At 37.8% G+C, this 20,169-nt stretch overlaps 1 protein-coding gene across 1 annotated transcript; it reads right to left on the bottom strand.

The window, feature by feature from the left end:
- Positions 1–15,136: 15,136 nt before the first annotated feature.
- On the bottom strand, positions 15,137–19,965 carry LOC130935840 (centromere protein C-like). Its single transcript, XM_057865746.1, has 11 exons — positions 19,813–19,965; positions 19,244–19,452; positions 19,073–19,161; positions 18,876–18,987; positions 18,608–18,768; positions 17,494–18,461; positions 17,341–17,413; positions 16,654–16,742; positions 16,155–16,263; positions 15,966–16,073; positions 15,137–15,520 (listed from the first exon to the last, which is right to left on the bottom strand). The coding sequence occupies exons 1-11, from the start codon at positions 19,813–19,815 to the stop codon at positions 15,396–15,398; spliced, it is 2,046 nt and encodes a 681-aa protein (XP_057721729.1). The 5' UTR covers positions 19,816–19,965; the 3' UTR covers positions 15,137–15,395.
- Positions 19,966–20,169: the final 204 nt, after the last annotated feature.

Genomic DNA, 20,169 nt, shown 5'->3' with positions numbered 1-20,169 from the left:
GAGGAGTTGAAGTGTAGAAATTAGTAATTTTGGGTGAAATTGTATAGATGAGGTATGTTATGTGGTCATATATGTGATCATGATTCTTGATGCCTTGATGGTATGAGGATGCATAAGAGATATGTATGTTGTGATATATACTTGAGAAATGATTAAGGTTGATTTGTAGGTGAAACCATATGACAGTGAGTATAATATTGATTATGTGTAATGATGATTGATTGAAAATAGTATTGTTGAAAATTGGGATGAAGAAAGATGTATGACATGTTAATGTGTTTGTAATTTAGTCATTTGTTTGAAATGGGTAAAAATGGTTATATGGCGGTTTTGTGAATCGTGGCAAAGCGTTAATGTATGAGTTGAGGAGGCTTGATGTTGATTTTGGTATATTTTGATTGATTTCAAAAAGGGTTGAAACTAGCATGTTTTGGTTGATTTTAAAAATGGTTGAAAATGGCTTGTTTTGAAAAGGGCACCTTGTGGTTTTGTATGAAAACATGGTTTTTGGGCATACTTTGATGGGATATAACTTAGACTCTGGATCTCCGTTTTGTACCAAACTTGTTTAGAAGTGAAATTGGATCCGGGATGTCCATGCCGTTCGAAGAACGGGCGAAAAACGATTTAAAATGAGAAAGTTATGTCCGTCGGAAGATTAGGGGTTGAATCTGTGAATTCTGCAGCTTTTGACTTAGAAAATTTTTAGCAGAATGACCCTCCACGCGTAGGCGCACTTGGCGCGTACGCATCGTTCTTCAAGAAGGCACCATCCACGCGTGCGCGTCGATGCGCTGCACCCAATGCCCAGCCATTTTCCCGAGAGTTGTGCCAGAGTTCTGCCAGTTTTGTGCCTGGGGAGCAAATGCACCGACGCGTACGCGTGGCTGACGCGTACGCGTCGTCTGGCTGTGTTTCAATCCGTGCGTCCGCGTGTATGACGCATACGCGTCGATGAGCTTTGTGGGCATCCACACGTGCGCGTGAAGTACGCGTACGCGTGGCCCTGTTTTCATGCCAAAGTTGATTTTTGAGTTTCAAAAGCCAAATCTCATACTTCTAAGCCTCCGATCTCACCCCTTATGTATTAAATCATTATGATATGCCTAGTAATGAGAAAGGAGCTAGGGGATGTGGTAACTTGCGAGTGAAGTAAGGGGAAAAGTTATGATCAATGGTGATCAACGATGATTATATGAGATATGGAGGATGACGGTAGAAGTACCGTGTATGCCATGAGCCGAAGGGCTATATCTATTGATAAATGGCTGGTTCTTGATTGGACCATGAGCCGGATGGTTGAGTTATTGCCGGGTCACGGCAAAGCCATTATTGATTATGGCTGAATATAAATGCATATATGATTAATGAATGAATGTGTTAAATGGATAATAATGGAAAATGTTGAAATATGATGTGTAACCCCGGGTAGTAGGCAGTGGCGTTGTCCACTTGCTCTGGGTATGAGACGGAAAAGGATGTTTATGATAAATGAGTTGATTATGGAGTTCTGAATGAATGTAACTCTGATACCTGGGTAGTAGTAAGGGTTGGGGTTCGTCTCACTTGCTCCAGGTTGATGTTTGAGATTTGATAACAATGAGGATTGATAATATGAATTGAGATTGAATGAATATATGTTTGAGATACCTGGGCAGTAGCAAGGGTTGTGGTTCGTCCCGCTTATTCCGGGTTAATGCTTAAGATACCTGGGCAGTAGCAAGGGTTGTGGTTCGTCCCACTTGCTCCAGGTCAGAGATTGTGACGCCTGGGTAGTAGCGGCAGTAGTGGTGAATCCACTCGCTCCAGGTTGAGCTTTTAAACACCCGCCTGGGTAGTAGCCGCAGTAGTGGTTGTTCCACTGGCTCTGGGTTGAGCGGGTAATAGCAAGGGGGTTGTAGCTCAAACCTACTTGCTCCGTAAGGGGTGTTTCTGTCCAATGGTTAGCTACCAGGACATGTCGGGTTGGCTATATAACCGACAGATGATATCATCAGCCGTAGGGCAGGCATACATCATTTGTATATGTTTGAATTGTTTGAGTTTGCCTATTTGTTTTGGATTTCTACATCATATATGCTATGTTACCTGATTATGTGCTACTTGTTCTACTTGTACCTTATTTGTGTATTACTTGTCTGTATTGCTTGTGTTTGTACAACTGAGAGATCCCTCATGTTGGTGTCGGTGGATGTTTAGGGCTGTTCTTGATGAGATGAATTGATGATGCGATTGCATGATGATGATGATTTTTGAATGAGATAAATTTGAGCCCCCTGGGTAGACGCAGTGATGTGATTTCACTAGCTCCAGGCGAGGGTATGATGTATTGATATAGAGTTACTGAGGCCGAAAAACTGGTGATGGCTTTGCTTATGATTCTGAGTCTGATTCGTGGAAGAATCAGCGAGTTGGGAAACGTGTGTAACGTGAACTAGATTTAGTATCCCCTTACGACAGATGCCTATTTATGGATTAGAGAGAATCTAGGCTTGATACTTGGTGAAAAGGAGTTTAGGATGCTTAGTGAGTTTTTATTGCAGTGCATTGTATTTATTTGGCACTTTTACCGTACTGGGAACCCATGGGCCCGGGGTTCTCATTCCGTATATATCTCTTGTTTTTCAGATACAGGTTCAGGTGCTCAGAAGTGAGCTGCGGTTCGTCTGAGAGACGGCGAAGATATTTATTTTCTCTACTCTGTGTTTTGCTTAGAATCTCTCCACCTTTGTTTTGAAAAGATTATATTATGTATTGAACTCTTTTGGAACTTGCCTATAGAGGCTCTTATGTTTCCTTTGGGAGAGATTAGGATATACTGTTGTCAACTACTTTCATACTGTACCCTAGCCGGCCTAAACTTTGCGGGTCGCGACTAGTGGCTATTACTTATGTTATATATATCTATCCGTTATCTATCTCTTAATCTCCTTTATGCCTTATCCGTATATCGCTTTCGGCTTTACAGTTTAACTTTTCGTTGTCGATACATGAGTGATACGTCTTCGCGATTTTATTTCTACTCTTTTCAGGCTTCTCGATTAATACTCCTTTCAAAATTACCTATATTTATATATTAAAAATCCACCTGAGAGTCGTACCACCGTAATATCATTGACTTATAACTCGAGCATAAAGATTTGAATATTGGGGTGTTACACAAATGAACCTCTATTAAAGTAAGAGATAAACCAAAATTATTTAAGGAATAAAAAATTTGGTCAATACTCAACAGAGAAAATCAAAACTAATAAAGATATTTGCAAAATGTGGTGTTATTGATGATAACGATAATGAGAAAGAAGAAGAATCAAAATTAAGAAGAAGAACCTGCGTGCACGAATTTAGAAAGAGGAGGAGGAGGAGGACCTGCATGCGCGAGGGGAAGAAGAAGGAGGAGGAGAAGAAGAAGGAGGAGGAGGAGAAAACAGAGAAGGAGAAAAAGAAGGAGGCACGTGATTTAAAAAGTTATTATAACAACTTAGATAGACTTGATTAAGTATTTTACTTGCATGTAAAATTTTATTGTTATATTAATGTTCACTAGCACATAATTTCTCAATTTGCATCCAACCTATACCTAGATCCTACACTTAAACTGCTACTCACCTGTATAACACCATTATAAACACACAAAAGAAGTGTAAGTTGCTGCAACAACTCTAATGACAGAACTACAAGCCAAAATCCCATAATTTTGATTTCACCTTCAATCTTCTTAATCTTCATAACTATGTATAGATTTTTTTTATATTGTATCCTACAATATTCTTCAAATCCTTATTAGAAGCACCACATTTCTGTTCATTGAGTTTTCTGATCAAATTTCTTCCTAAATCTTATCACCCACCATCAATTTCATCAACCCATATAAAGTAATTATAACTTTAATTCTATAGAAAAAAAAAAGAATTAGAGTTGGAGTTAGAAAAGAACCCTAACTATGAAACTTGTAGCTCAAGTTCCATACGTTCTAGAACGGGAAGCAAATGAACATCTTCTTAAGTTGGTAACTGTCAAAGACTCTAACAACATAGCATTTCCACCACAATAATATCTTCCATCCAAAATTTTTGCCTTATCTACGTAAGACACTTAGTTAAAATTGGATCACGTTTGGTTATTTTTGTACACAAAATTGATTTTGTGTGAATATGTGAGTTGTTTTCTTCATTCATAGGTACTCTTGTCAACGATTCCATTTTTTTATGGGTACTTTGTCTATTTTTGTACATAGACGATTTAAATCTCAATAAAAAAAATTATCCCATCATACCACAAGTTTAATAGCATGATTTAATTGACCATTGACATTTATTACATTTGTCTTATACTACTTATCCATAATAATAGCTATCTAACTTCTATTCTTTACCCACCTTTTCTGTATACCAAAAATTAAGGATGTGTTTGGTTAGCATTTGAATAACAAAAAACACGTTCAATTTGATTAAATGTCTTGGCTTTTATTTGGCTATTTTTTTTTCTTAAATGCAAACAGAATTCTATGTTCTAACTCTCGTTTGCTAAAAGCTAACAAATGGTTGCGTTCAATTGTTGTGGTTGAAGAAGTAATTAAAAGAATTTATTTCTTTTCTATTTATGCATAATTTTTTTATAAAATTTTTAGTGCTTTTTTTTTAGTTTGTATAATTTTCGGTACAAATTCTTGAATTAGTATGTATTTTGTTTACTATTATTATTTTTTTATAATATAAATTATACATTTTATTAGGAAGACTAAATTAAATAAAAAATATAAAAAAAATATAACTAAAAGAGTATTAAATTTTAACACATAAATTTAAGTTTTTTTTAATTATAACCAAAAGAGTGTTGAAAAAATGTGATTTTGAGTAATATAAATTCATGTTTTTTCTAATAATTTTTACCTAAACGTAATTTTGAATAATATAATCCAAATAACATTCATTTTACTATAATTTATTTTGATATAAATATGTCATATATAAATCACGTTAATACTAATTCACTTTTAATTCAAATCAAGTTATAAAATTCAATTTGATACAACTTTCACCTCGATCTTCTCACTTTGTTTCGTGCAGACAAATGCTAATCTTTCTTTCTTATTGTATGATATCCAATACCTTTATAGATTTTCCTATTTTTTCATATTCCAAACTGGAACTTTTTGTTGCTGATATATTTTTTTTGAAACAAATGAAGCTCGACATATGAGAGTGGAGCATAAAACAGAAAGATACAAAAGCAAATCTAAACACAAGATTAACAATTCTATGTCATCTCCAGCATTTCCATCAACAACCAGTAGGATCAATACCAGTCTACTCCTTGTAGTTCAAAAACGTCCTGTTCTGTATGACATCAACAGTTACTTCTTTATTGTTGAAAATCCTGTTATTGTGTTCCAACCAAACGTTCCAAATAACCGCAAAGAACCCAGTCAACCATCTCTTCTGCTCCTCTTTTATATTAGGTGTTCCATTCCAACTCTTAAACAAGCCTTTAATGCTTCCTGGGACAACCCAATCTCTATAAAAACATCTCAACCAGACGCACCACACCTGCCACGTAAACTCACAGAACACAAACAAATGATGAACACATTCGATCTCCTTTTTACACAAGACACAAATACTATCACGCTGGCGAGTTATGCCTAATCTACTCAACCTTTCTTTAGTATTCACTCTACCGACTAAAACAAACCAACCAAACAATTCAATTCTAGGCGGAACCAACCCTTTCCAAATCGAACTTGTAAAGCTATAACTCATAATCTCCTCCGAAAGAGTCTCCGATTGCAATACTTGCAGAAAAGAGTTAGTAGAAAATTTTCAAACAAGATTATATTCTCTGTCAGCTGATATATTTATATTTATCTTTTCTTAAGTAATTAACTTATTTATCTTCGTCTATTTACAAAAACGTGAAAACCTTTGTTTATTTTGCACTTCACTCAAACATTGATACATCAATTTTTGGTCATTTAATTCTATTCTCGAGTAATATAGCTTGTTATTTCCAAATAATGACCTAGCTTTAGCGCGTGTTTGGTCTATTCCACGAGAATTTGACAAAAATTTATGTTAACATTCAAGGGTCTAACACAATCCTCTCTGTCTTTGTCCGAACTTGGAATTATATATGAGATAACTTTCATCTCATGAATTAGGGTGGGTTTGGTTTTGCATTGGGGAAAAGAGAAGCGCATTTGAGTCTGTTGAAAGCTTTATTTTTATGTTTGGCAACTTTTGCGTTCACTTTTTTAAGTTGAACTGAAATTTATTTTCTATGTACTAATTGTGTCTTTAATTATTCATAAATTTATTTTTTTATAATATTTTTTTCAATACTCTCTTATACATATTATTATTTTTTATAAAACTTCTATTAATTTTTGTTTTTTTTTGTGACTTATTATTTTTTGTTTATATGAATTTTTTCACTGTTATTATTATTTCTTTTTTGTGTGAAATTTTTTTGTTTTGTATTACGATTCTGTTAATCTTATTAGAATACTAAAAAGTACTGAGAATATTAAAAAAAATTAAAATTTATTTAAATATCTAAAATAAAATTATGAAATAACATAAAATAATTATTTAAATTCATGTCCTTTTCTGTAATTTTTTATCTAAAAATAATTTTAAATAATGTAATCAAAACGATATTTAATTTTCTATAATTCATTTTGAATAAAAATTACCAAACATAAACCACATTAAAACCAATTCACTTTTGATCAAAATGAATTTTACAAAATTAATTTTATACAAACCTCTATTTACGAACATTAATCCAAATACACTTAGCTTTCACAATAATTAGCTTTCAATTTCACCGGGAGTTTAGTGCAAAAAACATTTTATATATATATATATATATATAGGTCGAGGACCTAAAAAAAAGAAAACTAACTATAACCCTGAACAATCATGTGCCAACATATGGAGGATGTCAGGAGGAGCAGCATCAAAGAGGTGGACCCCAAAAGGTAATTTATGTCCTTTTTTAGCAAGATGATCCGCTACAAATTTGCTTCGCGAAGAGTATAGGACCATTGAATATTAGGAATACGATCCGCCAAGATGCAGATATCAGCAACCAGAGAAGCACAGGGATGGGAATCAGGACATCCTTTTTTGATGAAGTTTAAAGCCGCGATAGAATCTGACTCCATAGTGATGTTCGTGATATTATTAGCAGTCGCAACTTATAAGCCATGAATAATTCCCCAGAGCTCTGCTTGCATTATAGAGCAGCTCCCCAAATTGCAAGTGAACCCTTTCAAAAGTGACCAAGATGGTTTCTAATAGCACCACCACAAGCAGCACCATTTGAGTGAGAAACAAATTAAACAAACCATCCACATTGAGCTTAAGACAGCCCTCTATAGGAGGGAACCAGCGAACCAATCTACTTTCTGTCGGAGCATTAGATTGAGAATGTTGAAACTTATTGATAAGTTTATTGAACTCACTATGACGTACCCTCACTTGAGCCAGCCGCACAGAAGCTGGGGTATTATCATTATCAAAAATAAACTTATTACGAAAATACCATAGGGAGGAGATAGTAACTCCAAAGAGACAAGGCCAATCTCCTTTCCAGGTAAGATTTAGCATCAACCAGTCATAAAGATTCAGATTGAAGAAACTCATAAGACCAACGTTACGTAAAAGCGAAACCCAGATTCTCCTAGCAAACTGACAATCTCGGAGGACATGAATGATGGATTCGTCACAAGTGTTGCAACGCGAACAGGTTGCAGTGTTGGAAAGGTGACGTCGGGTTCTTTCCAAATTTGTCAAAATAGCACCATGAGAGGTCAGCCACATAAAAGACCGCATCCTTTCGGGTCCTTTCCAAGACCAGACCAAGCTAAACAACCTATCATTCTGACTAGAAGAGTCTCCATTGAGCTTTTGGTATGTCTTCTTCAGGTTGAAGGCTCCATCTGAGGAAAGGTTCCAAGAAATATGATCACTTTGTTTCCAAGGTGAGGGGGGTGCAATAGCCACTATCTTTTTAATAACATCCTCGGCCAACCAAGTCTCTAGCTTCCCCACGTCCCAGTTCCCTGTGACCAAAAGAAAGTCCGTAAGAAAACTAGACTCATCAATATTACAACTAACCTGATTTGCATGTTGCAGCAACGGCCCTAACTCAGGGACCCAGTTATGGTTCCAAAAATTAATTTTAGATCCATCTCCAATTCTCCAGATATGGTTCTGTTGAACTTCAGGCCAAACTTTGCAAATGACTTTCCAAAAATTTGATTCTTGTCACTTCCTTTCCACTCTTGGAATAATATCATTTCCTCCATTGTATTTTGAGCGAATGATGAGCGGATAATTTATACGCTTTTTGACATTGTTTTTAGGTAGTTTTTAGTAAGTTTAAGCTACTTTTAGGGATGTTTTCATTAGTTTTTATGTTAAATTCACATTTCTGGACTTTACTATGAGTTTGTGTGTTTTTCTGTGATTTCAGGTAATTTCTGGCTGAAATTGAGGGACTTGAGCAAAACTCTGAAAAAGGCTGACAAAAGGACTGCTGATGCTGTTGGAATCTGACCTCCCTGCACTCGAAATGGATTTTCTGAAGCTATAGAACTCCAAATGGCACGCTCTCAACGGCGTTGAAAATTAGACATCCAGAGCTTTCCCGCAATATATAATAGTCCATACTTTATTCGTAAATTGACGACGTAACTTGGCGTTGAACGCCAAGTACATGCTGCTGTCTGGAGTTAAACGCCAGAAAAACGTCATGATCCGGAGTTGAACGCCCAAAACACATCATAACTTGGAGTTCAACTCCAAGAGAAGCCTCAGCTCGTGGATAGATCAAGCTCAGCCCAAACATACACCAAGTGGGCCCCGGAAGTGGATTTATGCATCAATTACTTACTCATGTAAACCCTAGTAGCTAGTCTAGTATATATAGAACCTCTTACTATTGTATTAGACATCTTTGGTCTCAGTTTTGTTTTATCCTTCATCTTAGGAGACTATTGATCACGTTTTGGGGGCTGGCCATTCGGCCATGCCCGAACCTTTCACTTATGTATTTTCAACGGTGGAGTTTCTGCACACCATAGATTAAGGATGTGGAGCTCTGCTGTACCTCAAGTTTCAATACAATTATTATTACTTTCCATTCAATTCTCTCTTATTCTTATTCCAAGATATACGTTGCACAACACTTTGATGAATGAGATGATCCGTGACACTCATCATCATTCTCACCTATGAACGCGCGTGATTGACAACCACTTCCGTTCTACCTTAGGCCGGGCGCATATCTCTTAGATTCCCCAACAGAATCTTCGTGGTATAAGCTAGATAGATGGCGGCATTCATGGGGATCCGGAAAGTCTAACCTTGTCTGTGGTATTCCGAGTAGGATCCTGGGAATCCGGAAAGTCTAACCTTGTTTGTGGTATTCCGAGTAGGATTCCGGTATTGAATGACTGTGACGAGCTTCAAACTCCTGAAGGCTGGGAGTGATGACAAACGCAAAAGAATCAATGGATTCTATTCCAACCTGATTGAGAACCGACAGATGATTAGCCGTGCTGTGACAGAGCATTTGGACCATTTTCACTGAGAGGATGGGATGTAGCTATCAACCAAGGGTGATGCCTCCAGACGATTAGCCGTGCAGTGACAGCGCATAGGACCATTTTCCCGAGAGGATTGAAAGTAGCCATTGATGATGGTGATGCCCTACATACAGCTTGCCATGGAAAGGAATAAGAAGGATTGAAGGAAGAGTGAGTAGTGAAGTAGAGTTTCAAGAGGAGCACAACATCTCCATACACCTATCTGAAATTCCCTCTATTGATTTACATAAGTATTTCTATCCCTTTTTATTTTCTATTTATTATTAATTTTCGAAACCCATAACCATTTAATCTGCCTAACTGAGATTTACAAGGTGACCATAGCTTGCTTCATACCAACAATCTCCGTGGGATCGACCCTTACTCACGTAAGGTATTACTTGGACGACCCAGTGCACTTGCTGGTTAGTTGAACGGAGTTGTGTCCACACATAGCAGAGAGCCACAAGAATAATTCCATATAAAATAAAGAATACAATATTGTGAGTATCACAATTTCGTCCACCAGCGAACCACCTTCGCCCAAAGAGAATCCCTCCTTTCTACTAGGCCCCAACCCGCTTTCACCATGAAAGCGTGGTTCATAGTGCTGGCGTGGCGAATACCTAACCCTCCTGACTTTTTAGGCTTGCAAACTTTATCCCAGCTTAGAAGGTGAATCCTTCTGGAGCTGTTAGTTTCACCCCAAATAAAACTCCTGCATTTACGATCAATAACATTACAAGTAGAGACAGGTAACAAAGCATTTTGCATAGTATAAGTAGGTAAAGAAGAAAGAACATATTTCACCAGAGTCGCTCTGCCAGCTAAGGATAAGGATGAGGCCTTCCAAGAATTTAATCTTGCATTCAACTTGTTAATAATATCATTGAACGTATGCTTCGAAACTTTGGAATGTAGGAGAGGAACCCCCAAGTATTTACCGAGATCATCCGTCCTGGAGAAGTACAGAGCACTACTGATTTTGGCGCGCACATTATTGCCCACATTCCTGGAGAAGAAAACTCTAGTTTTTTCCTGGCTAACTCTCTAACCAGAACTATCACAAAAGGCTGCCAAGCACTTGTTAATAATCTCAGCTTGTTCAAGTCTAGCTTCTGATAAGAGAATAAGATCATCCGCAAAACACATATGAGATAAGTCAGGCCCATCCCTTTTAAGGCGAATAGGTTTCTAGAAGCCATGATCAACTGCCGTATTAATAAGCTGAGAGAGTCGTTCTATACAGAGGACAAAAATATAAAGGGAGATGGGGTCTCCTTGGCGAATGCCTCTAGAAGGAGTAAATTCATCAAGTTCTTCACCGTTCCATAAAACTCTCATTCTGGCTGTAGAAATGCAATGAAGAATAAAATTAACCATCTGTGAAGGGAAACCAATATCCTTGAGCGTGTCTTCAACAAAGCTCCACTTAAGCCTATCATAAGCCTTCTCCAAATCAATTTTGATTGCCATCCACCCTTTCGAACCTTTCTTATTTCTCATTGAATGAATCACCTCTTGAGCAATAATAATATTGTCAGAGCTCTGTCTTCCTGGAACAAAACTACATTGGGTGGGTTGGACAATCTTGTTCATGAGCTTCTGCAGACGATTAGCAATAATCTTGGTAACCACTTTATAGGTAACATTACAAAGACTGATGGGGCGCATTTGCCTGAGGCTGGTAACCGGGTCAGATTTAGGAATAAGGGTGATAAGGGTTTCATTATTTTTCCCAACTTTCTCCGGCTCCACAAAAATTTGTTGCACCAAGGAGCACAGATCAGTTCTAACACGATCCCACTGACTTTGATAAAAAAATAGCTTAGAGGCCATCTCTTCCCGGTGCTTTAAAACTTCCCATATTAAAAATAACTTCCTTAATCTCCATATTAGAAATCATGCTGCCGATCTGGTTAAGCTCTTCACTACTAACGTTAGGGAAAGAATTACTAAGGACAAAGGGAACATCAGGCAGGGAGTCCTTATAAAGATCCACAAAAAATTCCTTAGCTAAGTCTTCTAATAACTTTGGCACAGTGATCAGATTACCAAAATCATCAATGAGGGAAGTTACTTTATTCCTTCTTCTCCTAACCATTGTTGAGCCATGAAAAAATTTAGTGTTTCGGTCACCAAATTCAATCCACTTGCATCTTGATTTTTGAAACCAAAGTAATTCTTCATGAGTCAGAACCTCCTCATACTCTTCCCAAAGCTGATTCTGAAGGTTCTCCAGAAAATAATTACGATTAACACTAGTAGCCAAACTGGAAGCAATACCGAGAGTTCTTTTCCTCTTGAAAATATCCCCAAAAATATTTGTATTCCAATCTTTTAAAGATTTTTTAAAGCTGACAACACCACTGTTCCAAGAAGAAGAGACATCCCAGGAATTAGAAACCAAATTTGAAAAATACGGATGCGCCAGCCAAGCCGCAACAAAACGAAAAGGCCTCCGATTCCTATTCTGAAAGGAAGCAGCGTGTGGTTGCAGACAAATAGGAGAGTGATCATAATTAAAATTGGGCAAATGCCTTAAGATGCCCTCAGGGAAGGATAATTGCCACTCCAGATTGCTCAAACCTCTATTCAATCTCTCAACAATGTTACCTCTTCTCCAAGTAAACGGCCAACCCACAAAACCCAGATCAATAAGCCCACAGTCTGAGATACAACTCTGAAAATCAGGACAAGCACTATGAATAACATTAGTAGAGCCTCCCCTTCGTTCATAGTCATGAAGCGTAGCATCGAAATCACCTAGAAGACACCAAGGAATGGTAATGTTACCTGCCAAGGATCGCAAATTACTCTAAAGGATTCTTCTGTTAACGCGATGAGGGCTACCATACACCGCAAATAGGAGCCAGGTGGTCGAGTCAACACCAACAACCTTGAGATGCACCATCTGACTATTATGATCCAGGACATCAATCTTCTAAGTACCAGAGTCCCAGAGGCACCAGATCCCACCAGATCTGCCATTAGCTTCAACAATGAAAGAGCTATCGAACCCTATATTATTCCTAATTCGAACGCCACGCGACCCACTGATCTGAGGCTCTAACAGAATAATGAGATTAGCACTATATTCTTTTCTGAGGTCTCTAATAAGAGAGTGGAAAAATTTACTACCGGCACCCTGACAATTCCAACAAATGACATTCATTATAACAAGCAAAAAAATAGAGAAGTCACCAGCGGTTACACCTGGGTATGATACCCTGACTTGCATCTAATAAATATACAAAACTGCTTTGTATTATAAATCCCTCTCTTTGATTTTTTTACCACCAGAATCAACCATACTCTCATCTAGGGGCCTATCAAGATCTTTCCCTGTACTCCACACAGCCTCTATTTCCATATGAGAGTCAGAGGAACTTGCATTCATCAGTAGAGGATTATTCCTCACCACAAAACCCTCACGACCTGTAACAATTTGCTTCATAGCAACAAAAGCCTCATTCTGCTCTCTTTAGAGTTTTTGCATATACTCCATCACTACCCTTTTCATATCATTAGTTTCACGAGACTTTTTCGTAAGAGACACGGTAACAATGCTCTTGGAAGCTTCAGGAGAGGAGGAAGGATTCTTGATGATTATTTTAGGATTAGACTTTAACCCTTTTTCAAGTCCTTGTGGCCTAACTTTATTAAAGGGGCCTTTTTACCACTTTGTGGATTTTTTCCTGCACCAGCCCGTAAGACTTTTTTTGGGGTAATTTAACTTTTATCATTCACTATCAAGACCTTTGAGGACTCGGGCCCACTTGAGGCTATAATGGCTTCTTCTTGCATGGAATTCTTGGCCGAAGAATTCATTCCTTCCTCATTCAAAGTAATAAAACGTGAGCCATTAGCATTGGTGGGCCTATCTTCCTCATATTCTCTTTCTTGATTATTAGGTAGATCTTGACCAATCATGCCTCCAATCTTCCCTTGATTATTCATGCCCTTTTTCCGCCTAAAGTTACGTTTAACTAACATCCGTGGCCTAAAATCAGGAGAAATTTGATTCCCTTGATTATCACCGCTAGAATCTTGATTCTTTCCATTTTGGTTCTCCGTCTCGACGGATGGTGGGTCTTCGGAAACGATAGTATTTCCTTCCGCACCGGCTTCTTGGCCTGTCGTCTTTCCCACCGACTCATCAGTGCACAAATCAGACTTGTGACCATACTTGCCGCATGAGAAGCAAATTTGGTGCAGTCCTTCATATTCAATATAGAGTTCTGATCCAAGAATCGAGATCCTAGGGACAAGTTTTTTGGCAAGATCAATTTCGACACAAATCCTAGCAAAGCGTCCTCTTGAATGGATTGAGGTTGACCGGTTAATTTTGAGCATGTGACCAATAGTAGACCCAACTCTCCATAGAAATTTATGGTTATAGAGCTCAATAGGAAGGTTTGGTATCTGAATCCAGGCAGCAATTTTTCTCACCGCTTTCTCAGATTCCAAGAAAAAAGGTCGCCATCTTTGCATAATGAGATAGTGTCCAGCAATCATCCAAGGACCTTCCATTAAAGCATGAGAGTAGTCTTCCGCATCTGCAAAGTGAACCAAAAAATAATCACGACCCATATCAATAACATTAATAGAGCCTTTCTTACCCCAATCTCTCTTTAAACGTTGTTCCATAAATCCTAAGCCAACTCTTTTGCCCAAAAGCTTGACATAGAGTGCGGATCTCCATGGTTTACACCACTCATCGAACTCTTCCTTCGAAATAGGAATGGTGGGACAAGGATTGAACGGTTCCTCTTCATGGGTGTCTTTATCCGCATCTTGGTACCATCTATTCTCTGGATCCGGAGTGTCTTCATTAACCTCTTCCATGTCAATATGCTCATCCTCAATGATAAAACCCGCCACGGTGAGGAGCGAATCCTTATACGAGATTTTGGAAGCTCCCGACTTATTTCCATCACAAGGACCAGTAACTTCCATGTCCTCGCTTGGTTGATTAAGATCAACGCTAGCACGCGTTTTCACCTTTTTGGTGCTACGCTGCACCAAGTCTTCTTCTTGCTTAGAAACCCTAGCAGAACCCTCCTTAGTCATTGAATTTACTGACATATTTACACGCACATTTGAAACTCTAACAAGAAATTAGTCATTGTAGTTAACAATAAGCCATTTATGAACCAAAAACACACAATTTTGATAACTGAACTAAAAACCGCATCAAAATAGCAGTTTAAATTTCTTCTACCCATAATCTTATGATATTGGTTGGTTTGCAAAAGGTAATATTCCCCTTCATTCATTCTAAAGTAAAAACATTTAATCAAAAATTCTTTTTTCACAATAATTCGCTGCTCATGTATTCTTGACAAATAATTGTGATAAAGACAACTTTATAATAACTTCTTGTTCGGAGTATCAAGAAGGCCATAGCTATATCATTGTCAAACGATCAAACCAAGAAAAACAAAGCAGCAAGATCACGCTGCATATCCGTTTGGTGGTTTAAAAAGTAATTATGCTAAAGTTGTTATGTTGCCGAACGGAAGAATAAGGAGGAAAAGTGTTAAATAACCATATCCACAAAATGAAAAAAAAAAAAAAAAGTAAAGATCCATTTATACAGTACACTCGTTAAAGCAACCACACCGTTTTCCCAGTGAGTGTTTCAATAGGGGGAAGGAAGAGGCGGGGGAACCTGAGAAGGGGAAGTCTTTCTTTCAATAGCAGGGTAAATTAGATAGTATACATGCTCCACTTTGTTCCAAAAGCACAGAAAAATTAGGAAGTTCAAGAACATAAAATGGGTTAAACTCATATACTTTCAACACAGAGATGCCAGCTCCAAAAGCTCTTTGTATTCATCGGATACATAAGATTTCACCTTCATAGTGGGTTTCCCATCAGTTCCCGGTGAAATGCACTTAATACCAATGACAGTGGCCAAACCTGCAAAGAGAAATTCCTGTCAACCCAATGTACAATGGCAAGGACATGTCAAGAACATATAGAACACTAATTTTCACAACTTCACCTCACAATCAAAGCTAATTGATAGATCCAATAAGTTCTCAGCTCTTTACTTATATTTAGCTGCAGAATCTTTGACCCATTTGCTCATCACTAATCACTATATTTAGTAGCATACTAAAATGTTAAGCAATATGCCATTTTACATTAATTTTAAAATAGATGTTTGAAAGTGAGCAAACAATCCAGTTCAGTGGTTACATTTGTAACTGAAAAATATTTTTAGAGTACTACGTTGTTGGCTTGAATGCAAAATAGTAACGGCAGAAAACAGCAACATTTCCACCGTCAATAAACAAAGGATGAAGCTTTATTATAATTTCACCTAGTGTGTTCCCGTGATAAGTATTAGTATTGTACTCACTATCATGTACACGACCATACACCATTCTTTCCCCTCTCCAAAATTCCAAAGGCCTTGTCCTGATCCTGGTGCTCCTCCTTAGTCCAGCCTCCCATGATGTACCGGCAGCTGGGAAGATAAAACATAAGTTATTAACTAAAACAAAATATTATAGCAAATGAATGGATGAGTTCAACAAGTAGTAGAAACCTGCAAGGCTCTGCCTCCGAGAAAGACTTTTGTCTTTATGTTGTCTTTTCGATCGCCTAACTCTCCTTTGTCCATAATCAGGCAAAATAGAATTACCATCTGTCTTTTCCTGTAAACAGGGACAGACATTCAGTTCCACAAGCAGCCAGCCGCACAAAGATGAAGATTATGCCTAATCCAAAACAAAATGAAGAAAAAGTGCTACTAGTACATTCTAATTTTCAACAAATGCTAACTTGGGAACCAATTCAAAACCATAACTTTTGCAATTAACTTTCAATTTCACACCGCCTATTAACAGTCTTCATTGTATAGTACAATTTGGCTTTGCAAGGAAATGAAAAAAAAGGCCCAACCTATTATTAGTTCAAGACAAGAAACTGTTTGAATACTGGCTACTATCTACCCTTGCTAATACATGATCATAAAGGATAATTAAAATGAGATTCAAATACTAAGACTTCAGGGGGACTAAATGGAAAGCAGCGAAGTTGTTAACCTGTAAACACTGTTCTGGACCATCATCTGATCTTCTGGAATCTTTATCATGATCATTGGCTAGAAACCCAGCAGGGTCTGACTGATCTGCTAAACCATACAATAGACTTAGCACTATCAACAGTAAAGCTAAAGGTAATACTAAATGATGTCCTCCCTTGATTTCAAATCAAAACAATTTATCAGGGTAGTGTAAGCAACAAAAATAATCAAAAGTCATAACTTATCCCCCCTAAGATCAACTACGTTGATTAAATTCAACGGCAGCAGCTTGATGGAAAATAGCTTCCATTAATTAAAAATAGGTCATTAAGCAATAATTTGGCAACAATAGATAAGTCTATGGATCTTTAGAAGAAAGAAACTAAAAAGGCACAGGTTAAATGGTGATGAAGCATGACAATCTTTTATGCAGCAAACAAGGGATCACTAAAGAAGTTTATGCATTTAAGATAAAATTGGCTTAGTGTACCAAACTGCTGAAAAGAAAATATAAAGTGCATTCATTTAAAGTGAATTGATTAAATTACTAAGGCAAAGAGATCTCATCGGAAGAAAATAACAACACAAATATTGCTTTTACTAAAATAACAATAGGGAAACATTATAGAGATAGCTTGGGATCAGCCAAGAATTAACCAGCCATTGTGCTTGTATATCAAGAACCTGATGGAATAAACATGCATACCTGGTTGATTTGCCATGTTAATATTAGAATCATCTGATGGCCCAACAGCCGCATGTGCCTGCAAATTTTCTGCCTGTATCATAAGATAGATTAATTCAGAGCTAGAAAATTTGCCAGCAATTTAAGATGATCAAGATTGAAATATAAACATACTTCATTCTCAACCCTATTTGTTACAATATTTGGCCTCCCTACTATGTCATTCATACCACTGTCTCCAATATCCACATCCATGTCAATATGAGGACCATTTGACTCAATATTAACATCAAACTCAGGAAGCCTTTGATTATCCTCCACGGACTTTTGGGGTGTACAAGCACAATCTCTAATGATACCTTCCATCCCACTGGCTCCAGTATTCACGTCCATGTCAACACGAGGTCCATTTGACTCAATATTAGCATCAGACTCAGGTTGCCCTGGATTATCCTCCACAGACTTTTGGGGTGTACAAGCACAATCTCTGACTGTGTCTTCCACTGAATGTGTCTCACTACTTCCAATTGAATCTTCCTTGGATTTTCCAGAAGAATAGGAGCCATTCCTGAGAGTGTCACCTGGTGAACTTGTCTTATTAATGGCAATACCATCATCAATTACGTTTGCAGAGGGTTCATTTGATGGATTCCCAGAAGCAGCAAGTTTGTGCTCCTGGTTTATCAGAGGAATTGGGGAATTCTTTCTTGTGGATAAATGATCAATTCCATCAGCTGCAAATGCATCCACCGATGGCTTTGGGTGTGAAAGGTGAAGCAGCAAGGAAGATAGTGGAGCAAATGGACTTCTTGGTGGGGTGGGTGAAGCTGATTGCTGCAATTGGCATCCTATGCCCTGTCTAATAGGTGTTCTACTATTAAATCCTTTCAACAAATTATCAAGGATGGATAAAGGTTTCCACTTCCTTGGATTTGACGAGTTCCCATGCAAAGATTTCATACCAATAACTTGGTCATTATTTGGGAAGTCAGGAATAGATAATTTCTCCAGAACAATTGGTTTGATATGTAACCTCTCCTGCAAAAGAGTCACTGCTTCATCCCCTTCTAGATCTTCAGAATTGCATTGAAGCAATCCATCCAGTATTTCATTGATCTTGTTCTCTTCAATAACAGGTGAATCTGCAGCAAAATACATCGATGAATGTCTGAAGTCTGGAAAATAAGAGAAATGGAAAGGGACTACTGCTAGGAGGGAAAGCCAAAACTCAACTTAAGAGGGATTAAAAAGAAAACAACTCGTGCCCTACAGTGTATCATTGATTTACCAGTTACTTCATTTTCCAGTGGTGTAAGACAAGCTCCACCTTCATCTGTGCTCTCACCAACAGGGCCAAGATCGACAGATTCACTTGCCTTTTGAGAGGGTAGAACATAATCATTATTGTCAAAAGTTTCTTTAGGATAACGATGCTTGTATCTGACCCGCCTGAGCCATATGATATTTGATGAATGTTAGCTAACCAAAAAATAAAAGAATGACAAACATCATAAACAAAGCAATGGAGGCTGATTATTCAAGAATTAGCATTGTACCGCTCATTATTCCCTGAAAGTCCTGGTCGACGTTGTCGCATCTTAGTGGTAGTATCAGACAGATTTGACTCAAGAAACTCACCTGTCTGCTTCTGTATCTCTCTTTTCGCATCTATCCATTCAAATGCAACACCAGTAAGAGCAAACCTTATAAACATCATCCAATGTGTTCCAGGAACAGAAATAAGGGGACTTACTTTCTAGCCGATCATGGGCCAAGAAGAATTCCACTGGATCTTTCAGTTTATCAAGGTCCAGAGTTGGAATCAAACTCTCAACAGATTGACTGTCAAAAAAAAATATAAATAGAAATCAGTGTAAAAAATGCAAGGAAAAGGATTTGGGGGAGAATGAAAAAGGTAATTTACGTTTTAGTTGGCTTTAAAGAAAAACGAGCTCGCTTCAGGCCTAAAGCAGGTCTCCGTTTTCGAGGAAACTCTACAGCCTCTCCAGAAGCAGCAGCAACGTCATTCTCCTCATCAAATGCTATATCACTCAAGATTTCAGAGTCAAACAGTCCTGGAACTTCAGATATCACAGCCAACTTGCCCTCAGGTTTAGCAGGATTTTGCATTTCCTGTGAGAGGCATGGATAACAATTAAAAATATTGTTGCAAAACCGTTACAACTACTCTAATTCCCTTCTTTTTTTATCACATGACTCAAATCAAACAATGAACTCAAAATTTGAAGCCTATGCATCACCCCGTATTTATGCTTCAAATAGGTGCCCAAAAAAAAATTGCCTGCATGCAATTCACTTTGGGATTTACTCAAACACCTAAAATGCCACTCTTAGCTGGAACAAAACCACACAATAGAAGCAAAAGATGGAAGTAAAGCAATCCTAGTTAATAAGTTCCAAACTTGCGAAAAAGAATTATAAAAAAAAAAAAAACATGAAAAGGAGCTGAAAGGAGTTGAAGTGGAATTTTACCATGGATCGGAGGTGGTTGTGGATGGAGTCAAGAACGTGATTAGGATCGTAGGGCTTCGAAGGGGAAGAAGCAGTGACAGTAGAAGATGACGTTGTTTGCGGAAAGAGGGAGAGACTCAGAGACCCCAATAGTTGGCAAGAGGATCTTCCACTTCACACACCGAACCTTCTTTCTCCATTTTCATTCATTCTTTCCTTTCATAAACACAAAATTTGATCGATTCAGGATAGCAAGTTAGCAACAGTGGCAGCAGAACCCAAGCGCCAAACCCTAGCGCGAAACAGTGTAACAACTCGCAAACACAAACAAAGTTCAAAAGGGTAGACGATTGACCGAAAAACAGACCGGTAAGTGAA

Source organism: Arachis stenosperma, chromosome 6 (genome assembly GCF_014773155.1).
Source record: "Arachis stenosperma cultivar V10309 chromosome 6, arast.V10309.gnm1.PFL2, whole genome shotgun sequence".
NCBI lineage: Eukaryota > Viridiplantae > Streptophyta > Magnoliopsida > Fabales > Fabaceae > Arachis > Arachis stenosperma.
This window is presented reverse-complemented; position numbering and strand designations above follow the sequence as displayed.